The 22,410-nt window shown below is 51.0% G+C and overlaps 2 protein-coding genes across 3 annotated transcripts in view; one reads left to right on the top strand and one right to left on the bottom strand.

The window, feature by feature from the left end:
* Positions 1-265: 265 nt before the first annotated feature.
* Psmb3 (proteasome 20S subunit beta 3) lies at positions 266-7,946 on the top strand. Its single transcript, XM_027424078.2, has 6 exons — positions 266-427; positions 672-856; positions 3,450-3,557; positions 5,261-5,438; positions 6,724-6,818; positions 7,827-7,946. Exons 1-6 carry the CDS (start codon positions 425-427, stop codon positions 7,873-7,875), a joined length of 618 nt encoding a protein of 205 aa, XP_027279879.1. The 5' UTR covers positions 266-424; the 3' UTR covers positions 7,876-7,946.
* A 589-nt stretch (positions 7,947-8,535) lies between these two features.
* Pip4k2b (phosphatidylinositol-5-phosphate 4-kinase type 2 beta) overlaps positions 8,536-22,410 on the bottom strand; it is a 29,612-nt gene continuing 15,737 nt past the window's right edge. For both annotated transcript variants that reach the window (XM_027424070.2, XM_027424071.2), the window contains exons 4-10: positions 21,566-21,718; positions 19,694-19,840; positions 18,188-18,226; positions 17,593-17,706; positions 15,496-15,754; positions 15,104-15,207; positions 8,536-12,373 (exon numbers count right to left, since the gene is read on the bottom strand). In XM_027424070.2, coding sequence (XP_027279871.1) covers positions 12,293-12,373; positions 15,104-15,207; positions 15,496-15,754; positions 17,593-17,706; positions 18,188-18,226; positions 19,694-19,840; positions 21,566-21,718 — 897 coding nt within the window. In that variant the 3' untranslated portion in view covers positions 8,536-12,292. The remainder of the gene's footprint in view (positions 12,374-15,103; positions 15,208-15,495; positions 15,755-17,592; positions 17,707-18,187; positions 18,227-19,693; positions 19,841-21,565; positions 21,719-22,410) is intronic.

The raw sequence follows: 22,410 nt of genomic DNA on the forward strand, positions 1-22,410 counted from the left end.
AATGAATACATCAAGTCAGCTAGCTTGAGTAAAATGCCCAACTCCTACAGCGCCCCAGTAAGCCGCCCAATACAGCCGAATCCTACCAGGCCGCGTCCCCGGCCCACGTGGTGCCAGCTCCGCCCCCCCGGGGGCGGGGCGCGGGAGTCCAGGTCCGCCAAGATCCCAACATGCCCCGGGCCGCAGGCTCTTCCGCACTCACAGTGACTTTTCACTTTCCGCTTTCCATACCTCGGTTTTGGTTCTCAACCAAACTATGCAAGTTTGTGACTGACGGGACGATTATCCAATAGAAAGCTGAACTGGTCAGGCAGAGACGGCCCACCAGCCAGTAGGGAGACTCGGCGAGCGCGTTGGCCCCGAGAAAGCCAGAGCCGGTTTGCAGGAATCGCAGTGGCGGTCGGAGTCCCAGCAGAGCGCAATCATGGTGAGAGTGGGGAGTGAGGTCTGGGTTGGGAATTGAAAGCATGGACGGGACGGAGAGGGCCTGGTGGCCGCAGGAGGAGCGTGGCAGGGCCGTGCGGATGAGTGCGGTTCCTGGGTGCCCACCGGGCCCATTTTAGGATTGGAGCTCCGGGCGGCCCGGCGTCCAGGCGCCTCGGGAGACCGGGGCGAAGGTTATGGCAGCACTTAGCTCCACCAACTGAGCCCCTTGATTTGTCTGTCTCCAGTCTATTATGTCCTATAACGGAGGGGCCGTCATGGCCATGAAGGGAAAAAATTGTGTAGCCATCGCTGCCGACAGGCGTTTCGGGATCCAGGCCCAGATGGTGACCACGGACTTCCAGAAGATCTTTCCCATGGGTGACAGACTCTACATAGGCCTGGCCGGACTGGCTACCGACGTCCAGACGGTGTAAGTCACCCAGGGCTCCACCTTCACCCTAGTATCTTCGTTGATCAAGTTGTCTTGAGCAGCCTGATATGAGCCATCTGCTAAACACCATCATGTCTGGACAGAGATGTGTCCCAGGCAGGGGGTGTTGGCCCACGCCTTTAATCCCAGCAGAGGCAGAGGTAGGCGGATCTCTGTGAGTTCGAGGCCAGCATGGTCTACAAAGCTACACAGAGAAACCTTGTCTCAGAAAAACAAAACAAAAGAATACAGAGATAAGTCCCAAGCTACGTTTTCCAGCATTACTCTGTGCTGGACTCTATGGGAAGCATCTTTGTCAGGGAATCCATTAATCATGGTCTTGATATTACTGGTTAGCTGTCCCACTGAGAGTCTCAGAGAACCTTTTCTTCAAGATGCACATTAAACCAGGTGGTGGTGGCACAGGCCTTTAACCCCAGCACTCAGGAGGCAGAGGCAGGTGGATCTCTGTGAGTTCAAGACCAGCCTGGTCTACAAGAGCGAGTTCCAGGGCAGCCTCCAAAGCCACAGAGAAACCCTGTCTCGAAAAACAAAAACAAAAAAGATGCACATTAATGAATGCCAGCCAGGATCCCAGTGCAGGCCAGGATCCCAGTGCAGGTCTCTCTAAAGCCAGAGGCTGTGTGTGCGCACCCCCTAAAGCATTAGGTGGCTGACAAAGCAGACATACAGAGTGATAACTAACCCTGCTGAGCTGGTAGGTTTTAGCTGCCCACTTACCTAGTTGACAGTACTTAAGTGATTTGAGAGATTGAGAATCTGAAAGGGGAAGCAGACAGGTCGTGGTTTATGATGGCCCTAACAGGGGGTTATGATTGCTGTGATTAGTGTTGGAGAAAGCAAGGGTGGAACTTTTTTTTTTTTTTTTAAGATTTATTTATTATGTATACAGTCTTCTGCCTGCATGCCAGAAAAGGGCACCAGATCACATTACAGATGGTTGTGAGCCACCATGTGGTTGCTGGGAATTGAACTCAGGACCTCTAGAAGAGCAGTCAGTGCTCTTAACCCCTGGGCCATCTCTCCAGCCCAAGGGTGGAACTTTTAAAAAGTAAAATACATTTACTTTTTTCCTTGTATGGATGTTTTGCCTACATGTATGTCTGTGCCCCATAAGTGTGCAGTACCTGCAGAGGCCAGAAGAGGGCGGTGGACCCCCACACACACCTGAGTTGTAGATGGTTGTAAGCGTTATGTGGTTGCTGGAAATAGAAGTTAGTTCTTCTGGAAAAGCAGTCAGTGCTCTTAACTGCTGAGCCATGTCTCCAGCCCCTACATTTATTATTTTATTGTGCTTGTGTGCCCAGGTGCCACATGTGTGTGTAGAGGTCAGGGGACACCTTGCAGGAGTTGGTTCTGGTCAGGCTTGGTATTAGGTGTTTTTGCCTATTGACCACCTTACTGTCTTCAAAGATGGGACTTTGCGAGTTGTTGCTGACTAGCCTTGGTGGCCTTGAGGTTGAGTCAAGCCTCTTTCTCTCCCTGCTCTCCCTCTTGGTACTAGAAATTGAGACCAGGATTTTAAATGCTTGAGCATGTGATGTGCTGTTTGTTGAATTCCATCCTCATGCCCAAGTCCTCATACCCTTTTATTATTATTACTATTAATTCTATATGTATGGGTGTTTTGTCACTTGTATGTTTGTGCGCCAGCTGCATGTTGTGGCTCCGGAGGCCAGAAGAGGTTGTTGGATTCCCCAGAACTGCAGTTGTAGAAGGGTGTTAGTTCCAATGTAGATGCTGGGAATTGAACCCAGGTCCTCTGGAAAAACAACCAGTGCTCTTACCCACTGAGCCATCTCCCCAGGCAACCCCCACCCTAGGCCTTTTTATTTTATTTTTTCCGGTTTTCGAGACAGGGTTTCTCTGTGGCTTTGGAGGCTGTCCTGGAACTAGCTCTTGTAGACCAGGCTGGCCTGGAACTCACAGAGATCCTCCTGCCTCCCGAGTGTTGGGACTAAAGGCGTGAGCCACCATCGCCTGGCTTTTATTTTTTTAAATGTAATGGAGGCCGTCCTCTGTGTCTGAAGGTTCTGCATCAGATTGAACTGACTTGAATGAAAGTTACTCTGCGGAATGAGCTGTAATTTGGTGGCAGAGTATATGTTTAGCGAGCATAAAACCCTGCATATTTAATCTCTAGCATTAAGGAAAGGAAAAAAGATGATAGGGTGGTTTCTGCTTATAATCCCAGCGTTATGGAGGCTGAGGTAGGTTTGTCTGCTTGCTGTGGGCAGCGAGTCCTCATTCTCTAGGCCTTGGCTCCCTCATTTATAAGATGAGGTCAGGTTCACCGCAAGACCTCCAATCCTGTGTCTTCGGAAGCCCTGCTTTGTTCAGTAGGTGTGGCATTGGTTGATTGTATGCTGGGACTAACCCGGAACTCTGAGGTGGCCCTGGGGGACACGAGGTCGTCCTTTGTAGGCACCTTCTCATCCCTGAGTACAGCACCTGCTCCAGCGTCCCCTGGTAGGGACAAAGATCCTGTATCTCTCTGTGTTACTCCTGACTGTACAGGTTGAAGACTAGAGAACTTTTAGCAATGATTCACCCCCTGCTTCTCCTACCCTAGTGCCCAGCGCCTCAAGTTTCGGCTGAACCTGTATGAGCTGAAGGAAGGTCGGCAGATCAAGCCTTACACCCTCATGAGCATGGTGGCCAACCTCCTGTATGAGAAACGGTGAGTGAAGCAAGACTGGCGGTGGGGTGGCTGGGGGTGGGGGAGGTTCAGACGCTTAGTTATTAGGCAGAATGCTGTGGAGTGTTATTGTGGGGACAGTTTCTCCCCTTACTCACCTTCCCTCCCCGCCTCATTCCGTCCTGTCTGAGACAGTCTGACTGTAGCCATGGCTGGCCTGGAACTCATATACACTAGGCTCCTCGAGGTTATCCGCCTTGAGGCCTGCTGTCCCATTCATTCTCGCTTGCAGCACAGTGCCCTTTTTTGTTATTGTTGTTTGTTTTGTTTCACTGTGGTAGCTGTCCTGGAACTCACTCTGTAGACCAGGCTGGCCTCGAACTCACAGAGATCCACCTGCCTCTGCCTTCTGAATGCTGGGATTAAAGGTGTGCACCACCATCCACTGGCTGAGCACTTGTAATTCTTGTAGTAGACCCATGTTTGATTCCCAGCACCCCCAGACTAGCTCACAACAGTCTGTGACTCTAGTTGTAGGAGATCTGATGCCCTCTTCTGGCATCTGTGGGTACTGTATGCATGTGGTGGACAAGACATACATGCAGGCAAAAACACTCACACATCAAATAAAGATTTTAAAAAATTGTAAAATAAGATTGTTTCTAATTTAAATAAAAAATATTTTTTAAAAAGATAAAATCTAAAAAAAAGTTGAAGATCATCGTATGTCAGGATGATACAAGTTTAAATATCTTGTAAAATTGATGCTCAGGATGCTTAAGAAACTCAAATTTTAATAAAAGAAATAAGTTTGCAGCGGGATGTGGTGACAAAGGCCTTTAGGGAGGCAGAGGCAGCGGGGGAGTCCCTGAGTTTGACACCAGCTTGATGAGTTCCAAAGAAACCCTGTCTCAAAAACAAAAACAAAAACAAAAAAACCCCTAAAAAATAAATAAAAAGTACAAACCCAGGAGAGGACACACAGGTAGTTTCTACTGGGACTCCATTCAGTATTTTTTGTTTGTTTGGTTTTGGTTTTTTGTTTTGTTTTGTTTTTGGTTTGTTTGTTTGTTTGTTTTTTGTCTGTTTTCTTTTTGAGACAGGATCTCTGTGTAGCCCTGGCTGAACTAGAAATCACTTTGTAGACCAGGCTGGCCTCAAACTCAGAGAGGTGCTCCTGCCTCCCAAATGTTGGTATCAAAGGTGTGTGGCACCATGCCCAACTTGCAGTTGTTCATTAAGATCCCAGAGGGTTTTGTTAGTAGTCCAGGCTGGTATCCAGCTCGATCCCCCTGCCTCTTTTGAGTACCAGGACCAGATATGTGCCACCAAACCCAGCTACTTTTGGTTTTTTAAACTTTCCTGCAGTATTGGGTTGAGCTCCAACACTGGGTTCCATGTATGCTGGGTATGTTCTCTGCCAGTGAGCCACACCCTGGCCCAGTCTCAAATCCTTTTTCTATAGACGCAGAGGTGTAAATGCTCAGATCGGGAGTACAATCATGGTGGGACTTCGGGTGGTAGTGAAGATGAGAGGCAGAGTTCCCAACGGAATACTAGGGGGGCATCGAGGGCCAGGAGGAAGAGAAGTCAGAGGGGGTGAACATACCTTACAACATTGCCGGGAGAAGGGGAATGGGCTGCACAGGGCCAGCCCCTCCCTCAGTAGCCTCCCTTGTCTGAACAGATGAGTGTGTGAAAACCAGTTCTCTTGAACTCTGGACTCTCTCTCACCCTGGCCACAGGTTTGGTCCCTACTATACAGAGCCTGTCATTGCTGGGTTGGACCCGAAGACCTTTAAGCCCTTCATTTGCTCTCTAGACCTCATCGGCTGCCCCATGGTGACTGATGACTTTGTAGTCAGTGGTACCTGCTCTGAACAAATGTATGGGATGTGCGAGTCTCTCTGGGAGCCCAACATGGTGAGTTAGCAACACCCAGCAAGGCTGGCCTCTGAACCCGAGCCTTCATAGACATGTGTTTGTGCAGCAGGAAGTGGAGGGGAAGGCGTGGCAGGCCACAGCTGCTGCTCCCTCCATTTGAGAGTTTCCAGCCTTTCCACCTGGGCTGGCCCGCCAGGAGGAGAGCAGCCTCTGTTGACCCACCCTGGTCACACGTTTACTGGGTTTCCGGGGTCCTCCCCTATTCCCCTATGACTGGCAGCAACAAGTTTTCTCTGTGTATCAGCTCTGACTGTCCTGGAACTCACTCTGTAGACAAGCCTGGCCTCGAACTCACAGATCCACCTGCCTCTGCCTCCCAAGTGCTGGGTCGAAACCAGTCTTACATAAGTGTGTCAGTCCTCTTCTGACTGATGACGTTCTGTTCTGCTCTCCATTTACCTCAGCTGTGAATGGTACCATTCCTCTGAGAGGGAATGAGAAACTAGAGCTGCGCCTCATAGGGAGGTACTGAATGCACTCTTCTGCTCTGCAGGCTGGGTGAAGCCAAGTCCAAAGTGGCCTCAGAGGCTTACTGCCTTTAACAAGGGAAGTCATTCAAATGGCTGTTCACACGCATAGAAGAGGGGGAAGAGGACAAAGCAGGCCTGGGGGCCAGCAGAACAGCCCGTCCTGGGGTACAGGCAGGGCCAGAGTACCTGTGAGTAGGAGAAAGCTGTGGTGAAGTGAGGCTGGAGATGAAGGGTAAGACGGGACCTTGAGCACACGCAATATTTACATGCTTTCCTTCGGTGGAAGGACCCTGAGGGATCCAGGCTACAGCTTGCTGTGATGGGTTGTGTTCACTCATCTCTAGGAGATGCTGAGGTCCTGACTGGGCACAGGAGGGCAGCCAGAGTTGAGGCAGTGAGTCCCAAGGGGGAGAATTGAGGAGAGGGGGCTGGTTTGAGGAGGGGGCTGGTGAGATTGGATGGGTTGAGTTTTGACATATCTGTGGGTCATGCAGGACATCTCAGGCTGCTGAGAAGCACACCTGAACCAAGCAGAGCTCCTTTTTCTTTTACAATGGAGGAACTGAAGCCTGTCACTGGATATAATTATGACACTTGCCCAAGATGGCACTTTGAGGGTTGAAATGTTTTCTTCATCCTTTTTGTTCCTGAGGAAGGAGCTGAGAAGTTCCCATAACCAAGGAACCATCCCTCACACCAGGCTGGCAGGGCCTAAGTAGGGCAGCTGGAGTCCAGAAAACAAGAGGGTTGAGAAGGAACACATCCCAGGTCTGAGAGCTTTCCTCTGTTGGCAGGATCCAGAACACCTGTTTGAAACCATTTCCCAAGCCATGCTGAATGCTGTGGACCGGGATGCTGTATCGGGCATGGGCGTCATTGTCCACATCATGTGAGTATGATTGGAAGACGTCTAGAACTTCACAGACACTTGCTCGCCTTGTAAGCCCTCATCAGGTGTCAGCTCAGAGAGGTGCCATTGGAAGCAGAGCATGGTGACAGGGGCAAGGTGGGGGGCGACATTTATATTCTCTCTCCCATGGGGGAGGCTGAGGCAAGAGGATTTTGAGTTCAAGATTAGCCTGAGTTAAACAGGAAAACCCTTTCTCAAAAAAAGGAAGAGGCCAAGTGGTGGTGGCGCACACCTTTAATCCCAGCACTCGGGAGGCAGAGGCAGGTGGATCTCTGTGAGTTCGAAGCCAGCCTGGTTTACTGAGGGAACATCAAAGCTACAGAGAAACCCTGTCCTGAAAGAAAGAAAAAAAAGGAAGAGAGGGACAGAAGGAAGGAGTGAGCCAACAATAAGCCCAGATAGCAGCATGAATGCTTTGTGCAGTAGGCACTTGGGTGAGCTTAGACTCTCCAGTCCTCAGCTGGTGATAACCTGTGACCCCAAGTCTGTCACCTTTCCTAATGGTGTCCCCAAAGTTTCAGAGATGACCATGGGCAGCAACTTCCTGCAGACTGCATTGCTGGTGGCTCTGCATCCTCCACATGCCCTCTAGTCTACAGCCCTCGAACTGTGTGCATGGTTCACGTCCCACATCCCAGTCCCCAGCCAGACCTGAGATGCTTGCTCTCTATTTGTTTAAGGCTATCACCAGGAACAGTGTCCCGTCTCCTAGTGGGACCTGTTTACTCCAACACCACTTGTTCCTTAGGCCTGGGAAGGGGGGGGGGGTGTTCTGGTCCTTTAGAGGGTGTCTCAGTCCAGCACAAACCGTCTCTGGAGAAAACCTCCCCCTGCCCTGCCCTGCCCCCTTCATAATGGTCTGTAGGGCAGCAGGTGCCAGGCAGACATTTCCCATTCTTACAGCTGAGGGTCAGAAGGGAGGCAGGCAGGTGAGAACAGTATACATGATTGTGTGTGTGTGTGTGTGTGGTTTTTCTCTCTTGGCAGTGAAAAGGACAAGATCACCACCAGGACGCTGAAGGCCCGGATGGACTGACCCTGTATTCTGGTCCCAGTTTCCCTTTTGTTGTTTTTCTTTTTAATAAAATTGCCTTTCTTTCACTCCTACTTGTCTTTGTTCCTGCAGCTTTGTCCCCCATCTTGAAAAACCCAGAAAGGGGGGGAAAAACTTTCTGAATGAGAAGGTCTGGGATGAATTAAGAGTTTTGTTTCTGAATCTCAGGTGCCACTGATGATGGCTGGTCCAGGTCCACATTGAGAGCTACTAAACTAAACTGTGTGCATGTGTGCGCTGGGGTTGGAACCCAGGATCTTGCACATACTAGGCAAGCAGTCTGTCACTGAGAAACACCCGAAGCCCAAGTACTAAACTTTATAGATGGAGAGCTGGAGGCACACAGGGATGCCCTTTTTCAGTGCCACACAGCCAGTTGGGATATATGGCTCTAGCCATTGTCTTATCCACAGCTCAAGTGAGGGAAGGGATATGGTACTTGGTATTGTTAACTGGCAGGCATCCCACCCCGTGCTATGAGCTCAACATTGCTCAGTAATTGCATCTCGAGTGGGCCATTGCCATATTGTTTCTCCAAACCATGCACTGATTTTGCCGGAACTGCCTCTAAAACTGGGACAAAAACAATTCTAATTCTGAAAAGGGGTGGGTTGTATCATCAAAGGATTCACATACCAGATGTACACAAAACTTTTTGAGTTTTATTTTGTCCTCCGGTTGGAGTCTCATTTTAACACGCATGCATTTTAAAACAGCAACAAGGGCTTGAACTGTTCAGAGCAGACATTAGACAAGCACAGGGGTGAAAATTCCTATTTAAAAAAATGGAACTTGCAGCCAGAAATGGAGAAGTCACATGTGGTGGGTGGTACTTTAATCCTTCGGTCCCAAAGGTGACTCCAGACTTTATTCACATTTTGTATGTTCAATGTTCTGACCTGCTGCCAAGATGTGCCGAGCAGACGGGCTCCACCTAAATGTATGGGCTCCCACCTCACAAAATGGTTGTGGGCAAGTGACAGGCTCTTTTAGTGTCTCCCAGCCCCCTTTCTGGTGTCTCAACCTGTTGAAGGACAGCTGAGTGTCTTTCATTTCCCTTTGAGTCACTCTTCCTAAGTGGCATATTTCAGAGGAGGACTGGGACCATGGCTGGCAGATTTGGGGCAGCTGTCTAAATGTGTTTCCCTTTGGACCCAAACCCCCATTACTGCCACAAAGAGGGGAGGTCTCTAAACTCAGGACACCACACACGGAGCTCTGAGGACTGAATGCATTGTCCTTTGTGCCCGAAACACTCTGGAGTAGGTCAAGTGCTGGAACAAACTAACGCTTTTCCCTCTCAACCTGAAGTGATAAAAAGACAATGGGGGTGGGGGGGGGTTGGCTACCGGGAAAGTCCTGGGTCCTTTGGGTCCACCTCCCCAGGCAGGCCTGGCACACTGTGAGGAGGGGAGGGCTCCGCAGGACTCCAGTCTCCTGCCTTGAGCCCTGCTAGGGGACCTGTTCAGGCCCAAAGCCCAGGATGAAGCAAAGTGACTTGGGGAGGGGAGAGGAAGAGCTGCCTGGGGGGTGGGGGACTATAGTGCCACTGAGAACAGCCTGGGGGCCACTCATGGCGCCAGCCACAGACCAGTAACCCCTGAGCTAGATAAGGAGAGAATGAGCACTGCAGCAGAGCCAAACCCCTGGCCCCGCCCCGCATGCTGACACAGGGAGGGGCTTAGACTGGGAACACAGCCTGAGGCCATTACTAAGTGTCAGTTTTCATAGTAGCCCTCACTTGAGCTGCATGTGAGACACACTTCCTCAGCTTCACACTTTCCACAGGAGGGATGGGGACCAGAGAAGTTGTGACTGGAGCCACACAGTAAGTGGCTGGATGAGGAACTGGGATGGGGTTCCCTCCCTTTCCCAAATCCAGGCCTCACCCAATTGTCTGGGTCTTTCTGCTGAAAGTTCTATTCCTGGAAGACCCAGAAGGATTCTGGATGCCATAAGACGGTTTGGCCGTTCTTGGCCCTGAGGAGTGAAGTTAAGGGTCTCAACACCTGCTGTCCAGAAAGTGAATGGTGGGACTCCGAAAAGAGGAAGCATATAGATTGTGTGTGTGTGTGTGTGTGTGTGTGTGTGTGTGTGTGTGTGTGTGTGTGTGTGTGTGATCATTTTGAGATTGAAGCCCAACAGCACATCTTTGTCACAAAGAGAAAGAAAACTTATATGAACCAAGATAAATAGCTTTTAAACATATGAATGTCAAAGGAATCAGAGGGCCAAACCCAAGGTTTTGAAGACAGCACAGAGAATGACTGAAAACACAACATAAAGTCCACCAAACCACAGCTCAATTAGTTTGACCCACTCAACAATACTGTCAGGAAAACAGAGCATTTGAAACAGAATGCTACTTTTCAAAATTGTAAACAATATACAAAAAAAAAAAAAAAACCCACAAAACTCAATGTTAAACAAGTTAGATACCCGGTAGTTGCTTTGATAAGATTGTTACACTTTCATATGCATGACAACAGGATCCGCCAGGAGCCTGGCTTCCAAGCTTGGGGCTCCTGGGAGCAGATCCAGATTTTTCACTCTTGATTGTGGGGTGGGGAAATCACTGTCCAGACATTATTCCTATATAACCCTCTCCTAAATTAAAAACATTTCTCCATGAACCACATGGTTCTGAGTACTTCCCCAAGACCCTGACGGCTCTGCCCCCAGAACCTCATCTATGCTCTTCTTGGGAAGGAGTGTGGCCCTCACCTGCCTCACCATGGGCTTCCACTCAATGTGGTGGCCCTAGAAAAAAGAAGCCCAGACTGTCATCTTGCTTCCTTTCTTAGTGCTGGGTAGAGAGGACACTGCACAATGGCTCCAGCTCCAAAGCTGAGCTCGGCTGGTTTGGGAGCAGTCACAGGAAATCATCTATTCACCCGAGATAGTTCCACAGACCCGCTTCACGTCTTTGGGGTTATCTACACATTTTCCATCTCATCCTAAATTCCTGATTCCTTCTGAGGGGTTGGGAGGAGGTAGGAATGTACCTCTCCCAGTGAAGGCCAACGGGCCCATTTTTTCTTTCTGGCCACCAGTTGCTCTGGTGGCATTAGAATGACTTGTATAGCTCCCTTCTGAGGCCCTGGGCCAGGATCCTGAAGGAGGATGCAGGGTGTGGCTCTTTCCGAGGAGGCCTGTAGACAGATCCCAAGTTCAGAAAGGGTGAGGGGGCAACAAGGAAACCAGCCCCGAGGCTGGGGATGGGTCGAGCCCCACAAGTGGCCTCCAGACAGGCTTTCCTGGGTCACATCCTCAAGTGACTCAAGCAACCTCGGGTGGAGCACCTTGCTGGCTGAAGCTGTCCAGGTGAGAAGTCACAGGCACAGGGGGCCAGACACCTACACGGTAGGCCGGGGCTTGGAGTGGTGTCTCTGCAGTGAGCACCCGGGTACTTAGGGCTCTGCCCCTGACCACATGCCGCTTACAGGTGACTGCACGAAGTGGTACAGATGCACACGACCCCGTTTGACACGTCTTAGTTTCTGGGATTTTCCCAAAGGGAAACAGCCATTGAAACACAGGTCCTGATAAATGTGAGACGCTTTCTAGTTTCCCTTGAGCCAGTGGGAGGCAGGCTTGACAGACATTGAAATTCCAGGTCAGAGGTGCGGGTGGCTGGGGTGGAGCACTGGGCTCTTTGAGAACCAGCTGTCTGAGGGCCCAGCTGCTTTCTGGTCACTCACCATCTCATGAAGTTGAACCTGTTCCCCGCTGAGGCCTCTGACTCTGGTCCAAGATGTCAGGGTCAACCTGCCATTTTCTTCTGCGAGGGCAGGATGGAGGAGTGACTGTAACACTTCACTTGGATCCAAGGTGGAAACATGGAGGGAACTATGCACAATACTCCAGGAAATTAAAAAGTCCTTCTAGCTGAGATCCAAACATGGCTGACTGAGGTGTCTGACCTCTTCTCATAGTGTCAGAGCAACTGTGTTCATGGCCCTTGGGCCAGTCTTAACTGAAGGGAACTGAGGGCCTGATAGGAATAGGGAAGGTGGCTAGGGTGGTGACATAGAGCAGTATAAATAGCAAACCTGGAGCAATGAATTTAAGAAACAAACCCAAATAAACCCACAAAAGTCATCTCTAGCCCCAAGGTATCGTCAAAGGTTACAAGATGCCAAAGAGGGAGCCCCATTTTAACCAGGGACAAAAGGGGCCTATCAAGGGTGAGCAGGAAGTAAGACTACATCCTGTGAACAGCATGTCCCGTCCCCTCCCTCCCTCCCTCCCTCCCGGCTAGACTCGCTCTGTGTCACACCCTGCAGTCCCTTTCCTAAAGGCCTCCTGACCCCCCTCTGCTCCCTACCCTCCCTTCTAGCCCTCTCCCGATCCCCGACCCCTTGTCCAGCAGTCTGGCCCTGGCCGAAGGTAGAGACGACTACGTCAGGATGTTGGACATGAACTCATTGAAGCGTTTAGAGTACTGCTCCGGGTTCACAGTGGAGATCTCAGCCCCTGCCTGAAACATACGAGATGCAGACAAGCATCAGCTGCTCAGAAGACCAGAGGTGACAACTCAAAGGCACCCACTCTTCTGACTCTTCTGGAGCCTTTCTATCTCTCTCTCTCTCTCTCTCTCTCTCTCTCTCTCTCTCTCTCTCTCACACACACACACACACACACACACACAAAGCAAACAAACAAGAAAAAACAATGACCCCCAACCACAAAATTATTTCATTGCTACTTCATAACTATAATTTTGCTACTGTTATGAATCATAATGTAAATAGCTGATCAGTGACCTCCAAAGTGTTGCAACCCCCGGCTGAGAACCATTGTCTTAGACAAGAAACAATTTTTTCTAAAGATAGTTTTGGATGTGTGGCCCGTGCTAACCTTGACTTACATAGTCATTAGGCCATGTTATATTCAGCATCAGGAATCACCACACTGGGCAGGCCACCTCAGGAAGTGGCTTATGTGTCATGTCAGAGTTACCGGGGCCCACTCCTCTGACTGATGTACCCTCTGAGGCAGTAGAAAGGCAATGTGGAGGCGGCAGGAAAGCCCTGATCTCTGTGAGGGCAATGTGTGGAGAGCAGTAGCTACTAGCCCACGGAGAACCTGGCCTGTGGGGAGCAGTGTGAGCAGTGTAAACAAGGCTATTCTCGGCTATCTAACAAGCTGCATAACATGCCCAGCAGCCCTGGGGAAAAGGAACTGGCAGCCTGGACCCAAAGGCCAGGCAACTCCCGGGAAAAACAAGTTGTGTTTATTACCTGGCTAGGGGAGGGAATAGAGCACAAAGCAGGCAGTGGGGAGCACGGGGAAGGCAGTGGGGAGCACAGGGAAGGCAGTGGGGAGCAAAGGGAAGGCAGTGGGGAGCACAGGGAAGGCAGTAGGGAGCACGGGGAAGGCAGTGGGGAGCACGGGGAAGGCAGTGGGGAGCACACAGGAAGGCAGTGGGGAGCACACAGGGAAGGCAGTGGGGAGCACAGGAAAGGCAGTGGGGAGCAAAGGGAAGGCAGTGGGGAGCACACAGGGAAGGCAGTGGGGAGCACAAAGCAGGCAGTAGGGAGCACGGGGAAGGCAGTGGGGAGCACAAGGGAAGGCAGTGGGGAGCACAAGGGAAGGCAGTGGGGAGCACACAGGGAAGGCAGTGGGGAGCACAGGGAAGGCAGTGGGGAGCACACAGGGAAGGCAGTGGGGAGCACACAGGGAAGGCAGTGGGGAGCACAGGAAAGGCAGTGGGGAGCAAAGGGAAGGCAGTGGGGAGCACACAGGGAAGGCAGTGGGGAGCACAAAGCAGGCAGTAGGGAGCACGGGGAAGGCAGTGGGGAGCACAAGGGAAGGCAGTGGGGAGCACAAGGGAAGGCAGTGGGGAGCACACAGGGAAGGCAGTGGGGAGCACAGGGAAGGCAGTGGGGAGCACACAGGGAAGGCAGTGGGGAGCACACAGGGAAGGCAGTGGGGAGCACAGGAAAGGCAGTGGGGAGCACACAGGAAGGCAGTGGGGAGCACACAGGAAGGCAGTGGGGAGCACAGGAAAGGCAGTAGGGAACACGGGGAAGGCAGTGGGGAGCACACAGGGAAATCAGTAGGGAGCACAAAGCAGGCAGTAGGGAGCACGGGGAAGGCAGTGGGAGCATAAGGGAAGGCAGTGGGGAGCACAAGGGAAGGCAGTGGGGAGCACAAGGGAAGGCAGTGGGGAGCACACAGGGAAGGCAGTGGGGAGCACAGGAAAGGCAGTGGGGAGCAAAGGGAAGGCAGTGGGGAGCACACAGGGAAGGCAGTGGGGAGCACAGGAAATGCAGTAGGGAGCACGGGGAAGGCAGTGGGGAGCACACAGGGAAATCAGTAGGGAGCACAAAGCAGGCAGTAGGGAGCACGGGGAAGGCAGTGGGAGCATAAGGGAAGGCAGTGGGGAGCACAAGGGAAGGCAGTGGGGAGCACACAGGGAAGGCAGTGGGGAGCACAGGGAAGGCAGTGGGGAGCACACAGGGAAGGCAGTGGGGAACACACAGGGAAGGCAGTGGGGAGCACAGGGAAGGCAGTGGGGAGCACACAGGAAGGCAGTGGGGAGCACACAGGAAGGCAGTGGGGAGCACACAGGGAAGGCAGTGGGGAGCACAAGGGAAGGCAGTGGGGAGCACACAGGGAAGGCAGTGGGGAGCACACAGGGAAGGCAGTGGGGAGCACAGGAAAGGCAGTGGGGAGCACAAGGGAAGGCAGTGGGGAGCACACAGGGAAGGCAGTGGGGAGCACAAGAGGCAAGGCAGTGGGGAGCACAAGGGAAGGCAGTGGGGAGCACAAGGGAAGGCAGTGGGGAGCACACAGGGAAGGCAGTGGGGAGCACAGGAAAGGCAGTGGGGAGCAAAGGGAAGGCAGTGGGGAGCACACAGGGAAGGCAGTGGGGAGCACAGGAAATGCAGTAGGGAGCACGGGGAAGGCAGTGGGGAGCACACAGGGAAATCAGTAGGGAGCACAAAGCAGGCAGTAGGGAGCACGGGGAAGGCAGTGGGGAGCACACAGGGAAGGCAGTGGGGAGCACACAGGAAGGCAGTGGGGAGCACACAGGAAGGCAGTGGGGAGCACACAGGAAGGCAGTGGGGAGCACACAGGAAGGCAACCAGGCTGCTCTTTCTCTCTTTTGGGAAGAAGGCCACAACCACATTCTCAGGCATTCTGAGGAGGGTGCAGATGTACTTCATTGGGCTGGGCCCCGGAAAGAAACCTGAGAACTCACCCCATGTTTCACTGTTTTGGCAGCATGTGCGGCTTTCTTCTTAGCATCATACGGTGTGAGGATATCAATGATGGCCATGAAATAGACCTCCTTCTTAGGGGCACCTGCATGGAGAAGACAACAGGTGGCTGGGGCACACCCATAACCCCTGGAAACAAGCTTTCTTACAGTCACATCTTCTTGGACCTTCAGCCAGACAGCCTGAGAGGGGACACAGACCTGAGAAAAGGAACCCCAGGTTCCAGTTCTCAGAGAGTGACCTTAAACAGAAGCCTGGCAGAGGGAGGTGGCAAGTCAGCAATGAATGAGGCAGGGGTGCAGACACCCCAAATCCCAACACTGAGCAGAAGCATTCGGGGCTGGCTGGGCAGAGTGGCACAGCTCCTACTTACTTTCATGGCTTTTCATGGCATAGACGTCGACAGAGGGGTCGAACTCGCCTGGTCCAAAGAACCGGGGGAAGCTGAGGAGGTTGCCAGGGCTATCTGGAGGTGTGCCGTAGGAGCAGAGCAGGCTGCCGCCCACCCCATCATTCTCACACTCCTCGTCCTCGGCTCGTTCTTCCACCTCCATCTCCTCCTGCTCTGCCCGGTCCACATCGTGGATGCCCACCAGCAGACTGTAGTCCATGATCTTCAACTGAGCAAGGAACTACGGAGGGGAGAACAGGAAGATGGAAGGAAGGGTTATATGGGAGGTCGCAGTGGCATCTAGGAGGAAAGAAAGCAATCCTTTCAATTCATTTCTACACAGGCTTCAAAAATGGAGCAGGAGTAAGACACTGGTGTCTACTGTGAGAGCGGTGTCTAAGGACAGGCACTCGCTCAGCAGGACAAGGGGGTTTAAGGCTGGCAGTGGGGTGAGGACTCCCTGAGGACAGACACAAGGTTGCAGCTGCAAGATGAAGAGGAGCTGGACAGACACAGGCCATAGGGTAGAGGTCAAAGTGCTCACTGCCAGAGGAAGAGCTGCTGGAACCATCTGGGAGGACAGACGTAAAGGCATTGCTGAGCTGGGCAAAGGGTGGTGCAGCCCAGCGGCTTGTCTCTAAAACCACAACTCTCAACTGCTTCTGAGTCCTAAGCCAATGTAGCACACTGGGACTCAGAATTGTTTTTCCAGCCGGGTATGGGAAAAAATGCACAATTTTTTTTTCCCCAGCACTCTGGAGCCAGAAGCAGAGAAATCTACCTGAGTCTGAGGATAGTTTGGTCTACGCAATGTGCTCTAGGTCACCCCCAACCCCAACCCAACAAGAGAGAGAGAGAGAGAGAGAGAGAGAGAGAGAGAGAGAGAGAGGACTGCCTCAAAACAAAAAAGAATTTTTTTTGTTTGTTTTTTTGAGACAGTGTTTCTCTGTGGCTTTGGAGGCTGTCCTGGAACTAGCTCTTCTAGACCAGGCTGGTCTTGAACTCACAGAGATCCGCCTGCCTCTGCCTCCCGAGTTGGGATTAATTAAAGGTGTGCGCCACCACTGCCCGGCCAAAAAAGAATTTTTAAAAATGTATTTAATACATGGGGCTAAGCTTAAAAGTTGGCTCAAAAGTTAAAAGTATTGTCTGAGCTGGGCGGTGGTGGCACATGCCTTTAATCCTAGCATTCCAGAGGCAGAGACAGGCCAATCTCTAATTCAAGGCAAGCTTGGTATAAAGAGCAAGTTCTAGGACAGGCAAGGCTACACAGAGAAACCCTGTCTCAAAAAACCAAACCAAACCAAACCAAAACAAAACAAAACAAAAAAACCCAAAATGCAACTCCAGTCATCAATCTTCACTGTAGGTCAAAAGAAGCCATGTGTATCAGGGAAGAATTCTGGACCCTCCCCTGGGGAAATAGGGAGTCAGAACCAGGGAATGTATGGTTGGAGGGCCGTAAACAGCTGGTTTCCCATCACTCTAATGCTAGATATGGGAATTCCATGTGTGATGTGACTATAAAGACACAGAGGGGAAGCATTCCATACTGGGTTACAAATGCCCCACTGGTAAAACGGCATGTGTTGTTGCTAGAATGAGAATGGCCCCCAAGGGCCCATATATTTGAATACTTGGTCCCCAATTGATAGAATTGTTTGGGAAGGACTAGGGGGTGTGGCTTTGTTGATAGAGGTGTGTCACTGTGGTGGGCTTTGAGGTTTCAAAAGACCTGTGCCATTCCCATCATGCTCTCTGCCTCTGGATTGTGGGTAGATGTGAGCACTCAGCTGTTCCTGCCACCATGCCTTTGTTCTGCTGTCATGGACTCTCACCCTCTGATACCGTAAGCCCAACTAAAGGCTTTCTTTAGAAGTTGCCTTGGTCATGGAGTTTCATTACAGCAATAGAAATGTACCTAGTACAGTATGCCCTTGTGGAATGCCCATCTGTACAGGCTTGAGGCGTGACTCACGCTGACACCACCGGCATCCCTCAGCCCACCACCCGTCCCATGCACTCCCTGCAACAACGAGCTCCATTTTTTGAAGGTTAAAGAGGTTCTGCCTCTAGTACCTCAACGTCCCGCTTTAGTTTTTCTAGGAAGTTCTTTTTACTCTCTTCTCCCACGTGCAGCTTCTGCCCTTCATTGAGGAAGTCATTATCTTTGAATGTTGGCAAATCCTTGGCCTGGGAGAACAACAGCACAGTCAAGTTGCGCAGGCTGACTCACTTGCCCGGGTAGAATGGGCTGTTCTGCTGGGGGCAGTGTGCGGAGGGGAAGGGTCCTTTACACAAGACGCTCAGCAACAGCACTGGAGCTGACAGACTCACAGCAAATGTGTCTGGTATCACAGGACTGAGCAAAGGATCTTCTCCTGCTGAGCCAGGACCACACCAGAACGCAGGGAGCTATTAACTGATTCAGGCTGGACTGTGGCCTAGAAGCCTTTTTCATCCCAGCAGAACCACAAAGAACCCAGCAAAGGCAAAAGCAGTAAGATGCTGTGTATGCCAAGGAGAGGCAGGCGCCTGATGACACACAGCATTGCATGGTGACAGACTGCATGTTTGGGAGCTGGGCTGGGGGTCACAGGGGAGAGGACAGATGGCCAGCAGAAGGTGTTACCAATTGCAAGCGACCCTTCAACCCCGCTCAGCACCAACCTACCTTTTCCTTGTCACTTGCTTCTCTGGCAACAGTAGAACCCTGGAAGGACAAAAGCCATCAAAAGTCCCGCTGAGTTGAGGCAAACTCCCTCTGCAGATGCACATGTGTGCAAATGGGAGTGCAACATACACGCACATGTGTTAGGGGCCAGAAGTAGACATCAGGTGTTTTCTGCTTCTTGTTTGTTTTGGCTTTTTGAAACGGTTTCTCTGTGTACCTGGCTGCCCTGGAACTCACTATGTAGATCAGGCTGGCCTCAAACTCACAGGGATCTGCTTTCCTGCCTCCCCAGTGCTGGGATCTCTGTTTTGTTTTTTTGTTTGTTTGTTTGTTTGTTTTTTTGACAGTGTCTCTTACTGAACAGGGAGTTCACAGAGTTAGCTGGACTGACTGGCAAGTAAGCCCCAGTGACCCTCCTGTTTCTGCTTCTTGAGATGAGAAGTGAACAACCCTACACTTGGCTTTCACTTGGGAGGTGGAGACTGAACTCAGGTCCCCAAGCTTTCACAACGAGCACTCTACACACTGAGCCATCTCATTAGCCCCTGAGGCAAACTCCTTTGAACATGCAATGTACACTAGACACTATAGACACTATCAGGGACTGATATATATATGTAAATGGAAACAGACTGGCTGGTATCTTAGAGGGGCCAGAAGGCAGCCATGGCCCACTCTAGAACAGCCATTTATTGGGCTGACTGTGACTAAAAGACATGGCAGATGCTCAGTGAACAAGACTGCCCTGGAGACCTCAGCTCCCACTCTCCCTGAACTTTCCTTATAGCAGTGGTCAAAACATTCATCACCGTGGTACTAAGTGGTACAGGGAGAAGACACTCCAAGCATGAAATACAGGGCTGGGCCTGGACTGTGGAGGGGCGGCAGTGGCCCGGCCTGCTTCTAGAAGGGAAGCAGGAAGTGTTTAGTTAGGGGAAAGAGGAGGTGTGGAGGAGTACAGGGCTGCTGGGAGGGAAACTATTCAGACAGCATATATGAAATCCTGGCTAGGGGCAGGGGAAGGGCTGTGAGGTTACAAAGGAAGTGAGTGTGGCTGCAGCAGAGGGAGGGGACAGCGATGTGAGGTGACAGAAATCAGGAAGCCTGGTTTAAGAACAGAGTACCCCGCTTCAGAGCCTTAAGTGCATCCTTCTTTGTGTCTAGAAGTGCTGTCCCTTCATGGTGTCTGGACAAAAGCCAGAGTGTATGCATCAGCACAGCCTGTCCCCACTCCATTGCCCTCGGAGTGCACAAACCACAGACAGGAACTGAGGAGCACCAACTGTCACACACATATGGTATAACTAGGGCTTAAATAATCTCTTCGTTACTAGCACCTTGACTTCCAACAGTCTTCAGTCTACAATAACAAGGCACATCAACTCCAGAGTCACCTATCTCACTAACGTGTGTGCGCCAACCCTCCTGACACAAGAAGCTGGAGGAGCAACCTCTCCCGGCCTCGGAGAGAACAGTGGACACACAAGGGAACACAGAGCCCTTTACCTTGAGGTCATATTTGCGATGTACAGTAAGCCGATGACTGAACACATTCCTGGTGACCACCATGTATGTTTCCACACCATCCACAGTCAGGCGGTACATGCCCAGGAACTGTGGCAAGAGGGTATTGCCGTGACACTCCACTATGAACTAGAATGGAGAACGGGGGAGAGAGAAGGCTAAGGGGCAGGAAAGCACTTGGGATGATGGGGACGCTCCCAGACCAAGATGCTTTCTGAGATTCTACTTGTAGACTAGTGGTTTTCAAAACAGGCTCTCTAGGGGCTGGAGAGCGAGTTCAGCGGTTAAAAGCACTGTTCTTCTACAGGACTTCAGGAGAGCCAAATGACCCACAGCTCTGACTATAATGTCACATCGAAGACCAGAAGTTCCCTTTACATTTCCTGCTGCCTGGCTACCAGGCGTAGTGGTTAATTTTGATTGTAACCTAACTGGATTAAGAAGCACCTAAGAGGGAACAAGAGAAATGGCTCAGTGGTTAAGAGCACTGGCTGCTCTTCCAAAGAACCTGGATTAGTTTCCCAGAATCCAGATGGCAGCTCACAATTGTTTGTAACTCTAGTTCCAGGGATTCTGACACTCTTTTCTGGTCTTTCTGGGCACCAGGCACTCATATGATGCATATACATATATGTAGGCAAAATAGCCATGCACATAAACTTACTAATTTTTTAAAAAGTACCTAAGAGCCGGGTGGTTGCGCACGCCTTTAATCTCATCACTCAGGAGGCAGAGGCATGCAGATCTCTGTGAGTTTGAGGTTAGCTGGTCTACAGAGCCAGTTCCAGGACAGCCAGAGCTACACAGAGAACTCTATCTTGAAAAAAAACAAAGCCAAAAAATAAAAAAGTGCCTAAGAGATTAGTAAAACACACCTCTGGGGATAAAGGATATATGCCAGAGCCAATATGAACATGACGGCCTGACCTAAGGAATGGTCTACTGATGACACTGACATTACTGGCAAGTGGGAAAGGTAAGAGGCGGGAACAGCTGGAAGAAGTAGGTAACTGGAGGCGTGTCCTCAGGGGCTGTGTCTTGCTCTAGCCACTTCCTGCATGTCCTTTCTCTGCTTCCAGCAGGAAGTAAGCAGCTCTCCCTTGCTACACACTTCCAGCCCTGGGATACCCTGCCTGCGCTCAGCCAAAGGACTGAGCTCTCCAAAACCACATCCAAAACAGAGTCTTCCTCCTCCTCATTATTTTTTATTACATTTTGTTGATTTATTTTGCATGGCACTGCATGCCTGTGGAAGTCAGAGTACAACTTGTAGGAACTGGTTCTTTCCTTTCACCATGTGGACTGAACTCAAGTCATCGGACGTGGTGGTCTGGATGAGAATGTCCCTCATAGGCTCAGCTGTTTGGATGTATGGTCCTCAGTCGGTAGCACTATTTGGGTAGGGTTATGGGGTGTGGCCTTGCTGAAGGAAGTTTGTCACTGTAGATGGGAGCTGAGCTTTCAAAGCTACATGCCATTCCCAGTTTCTTCTCTTAGCTTTCCACTATTCCAGCTGCCAGGCCTGCCACCGCTGCTCGGCCATCATGAATGCTAATGGTCTGGAACTGTAAGCCCAAATAAACTCTTCTATAAGGAGCCTTAGTCATGGTGATTAGCACAGTAATAGAAAAGTAACTAATCTACTAATCTATCAGACTCGCTGGCAAACACTCTTACCCACTGTGACTGATCTCATAGGTCATAATCTTCTATCCTTTAAACTGTTTCGGTCAGGTATTGCGCCATAGTATTGAGAAAAGGAACTAATGCACAGGGAAGCACCTCCATTGCCAAAGTGTCCTCTTCCCCTCTCCCAACCCATCCTCCACAGCCCAGGCCTGGGACTCACCATACCTGGTGGTATTTCTTTAAGATGTTGTGCATCTCAGCTACGTCCTCACTTGACACAGTCTTGATGACAAAACGCCGGTCATAGGTGGTGAGGAAACGTGTGCCACACCTGCCTTGGCTGTCACTGTTGATAGGGGCACTGCGTGTCACTGAGTTCTGAGGAATCAAAATGAAAGAATTGATTTTGATGAGGAACACGGTATCTTTTTTTCCTTTTCTTTCCCACAGTGCTAGGAGGTGAACCCAGGGCCTTGTACATGCTACCCTAAGATTCTGAACACAGCTCTGAATCTTTTCCTTCAGACTGAATCGCTTAAAGACCAGCAAGTGCCAAGACTGAGGTCCCCATGGTGGACCTTCCCTAACCCCCTTTCACTTGGGGTGTTCACAGCCCTCTCTAAAATTTTCTCCAGATGATGAGAGTTGTTCCTACCCTTGACCTCAGACTAGGCTCTGAGGGTGATGTGACCATGCTGACCTAGTGAGTTCCAATCTTGACCCCCCACAAGCAATGTGGCCTCAAGTGAGCCATTGAAGTCTCCCTACTTGGATCACAGGGAGACAGACCAGGAGGACCATCTGAGTCTCTTAGGTAACAAAGCTTAGGAAAGATTCAAAAGGCCCACTACAGGAAGCAATGGGTATTTTTCTATTAATTGATCCCATCCCTTGAAAACACCTCCTAAGAAGAGAAGTTGGTCTCATCTCTCTTCCCAGTGCCTCCCTGGTATAGGCCTTGCTCATCTGTGTATGCTGGAAGGCAGTGCCAGGAGCCCCCGTGGCTGTGTCTTTGGTTCTCCTCGAGATCTGTATCCTGCCCAAAGAAGGCAGGACAGGTGAATGTGACA

The sequence above is a fragment of the Cricetulus griseus genome, chromosome 7 (genome assembly GCF_003668045.3).
Source record: "Cricetulus griseus strain 17A/GY chromosome 7, alternate assembly CriGri-PICRH-1.0, whole genome shotgun sequence".
Classification (NCBI taxonomy): domain Eukaryota; kingdom Metazoa; phylum Chordata; class Mammalia; order Rodentia; family Cricetidae; genus Cricetulus; species Cricetulus griseus.

What these genes read in the sequence shown, in the direction of transcription:
- Psmb3 (XM_027424078.2), top strand. An exon ending in GCTACCGACGTCCAGACGGT is followed by an intron (nt 857 to 3,449) that starts GTAAGTCACCCA and finishes CTCCTACCCTAG; the next exon opens with TGCCCAGCGCCTCAAGTTTC. An exon ending in CTCTCTGGGAGCCCAACATG is followed by an intron (nt 5,439 to 6,723) that starts GTGAGTTAGCAA and finishes CTCTGTTGGCAG; the next exon opens with GATCCAGAACACCTGTTTGA.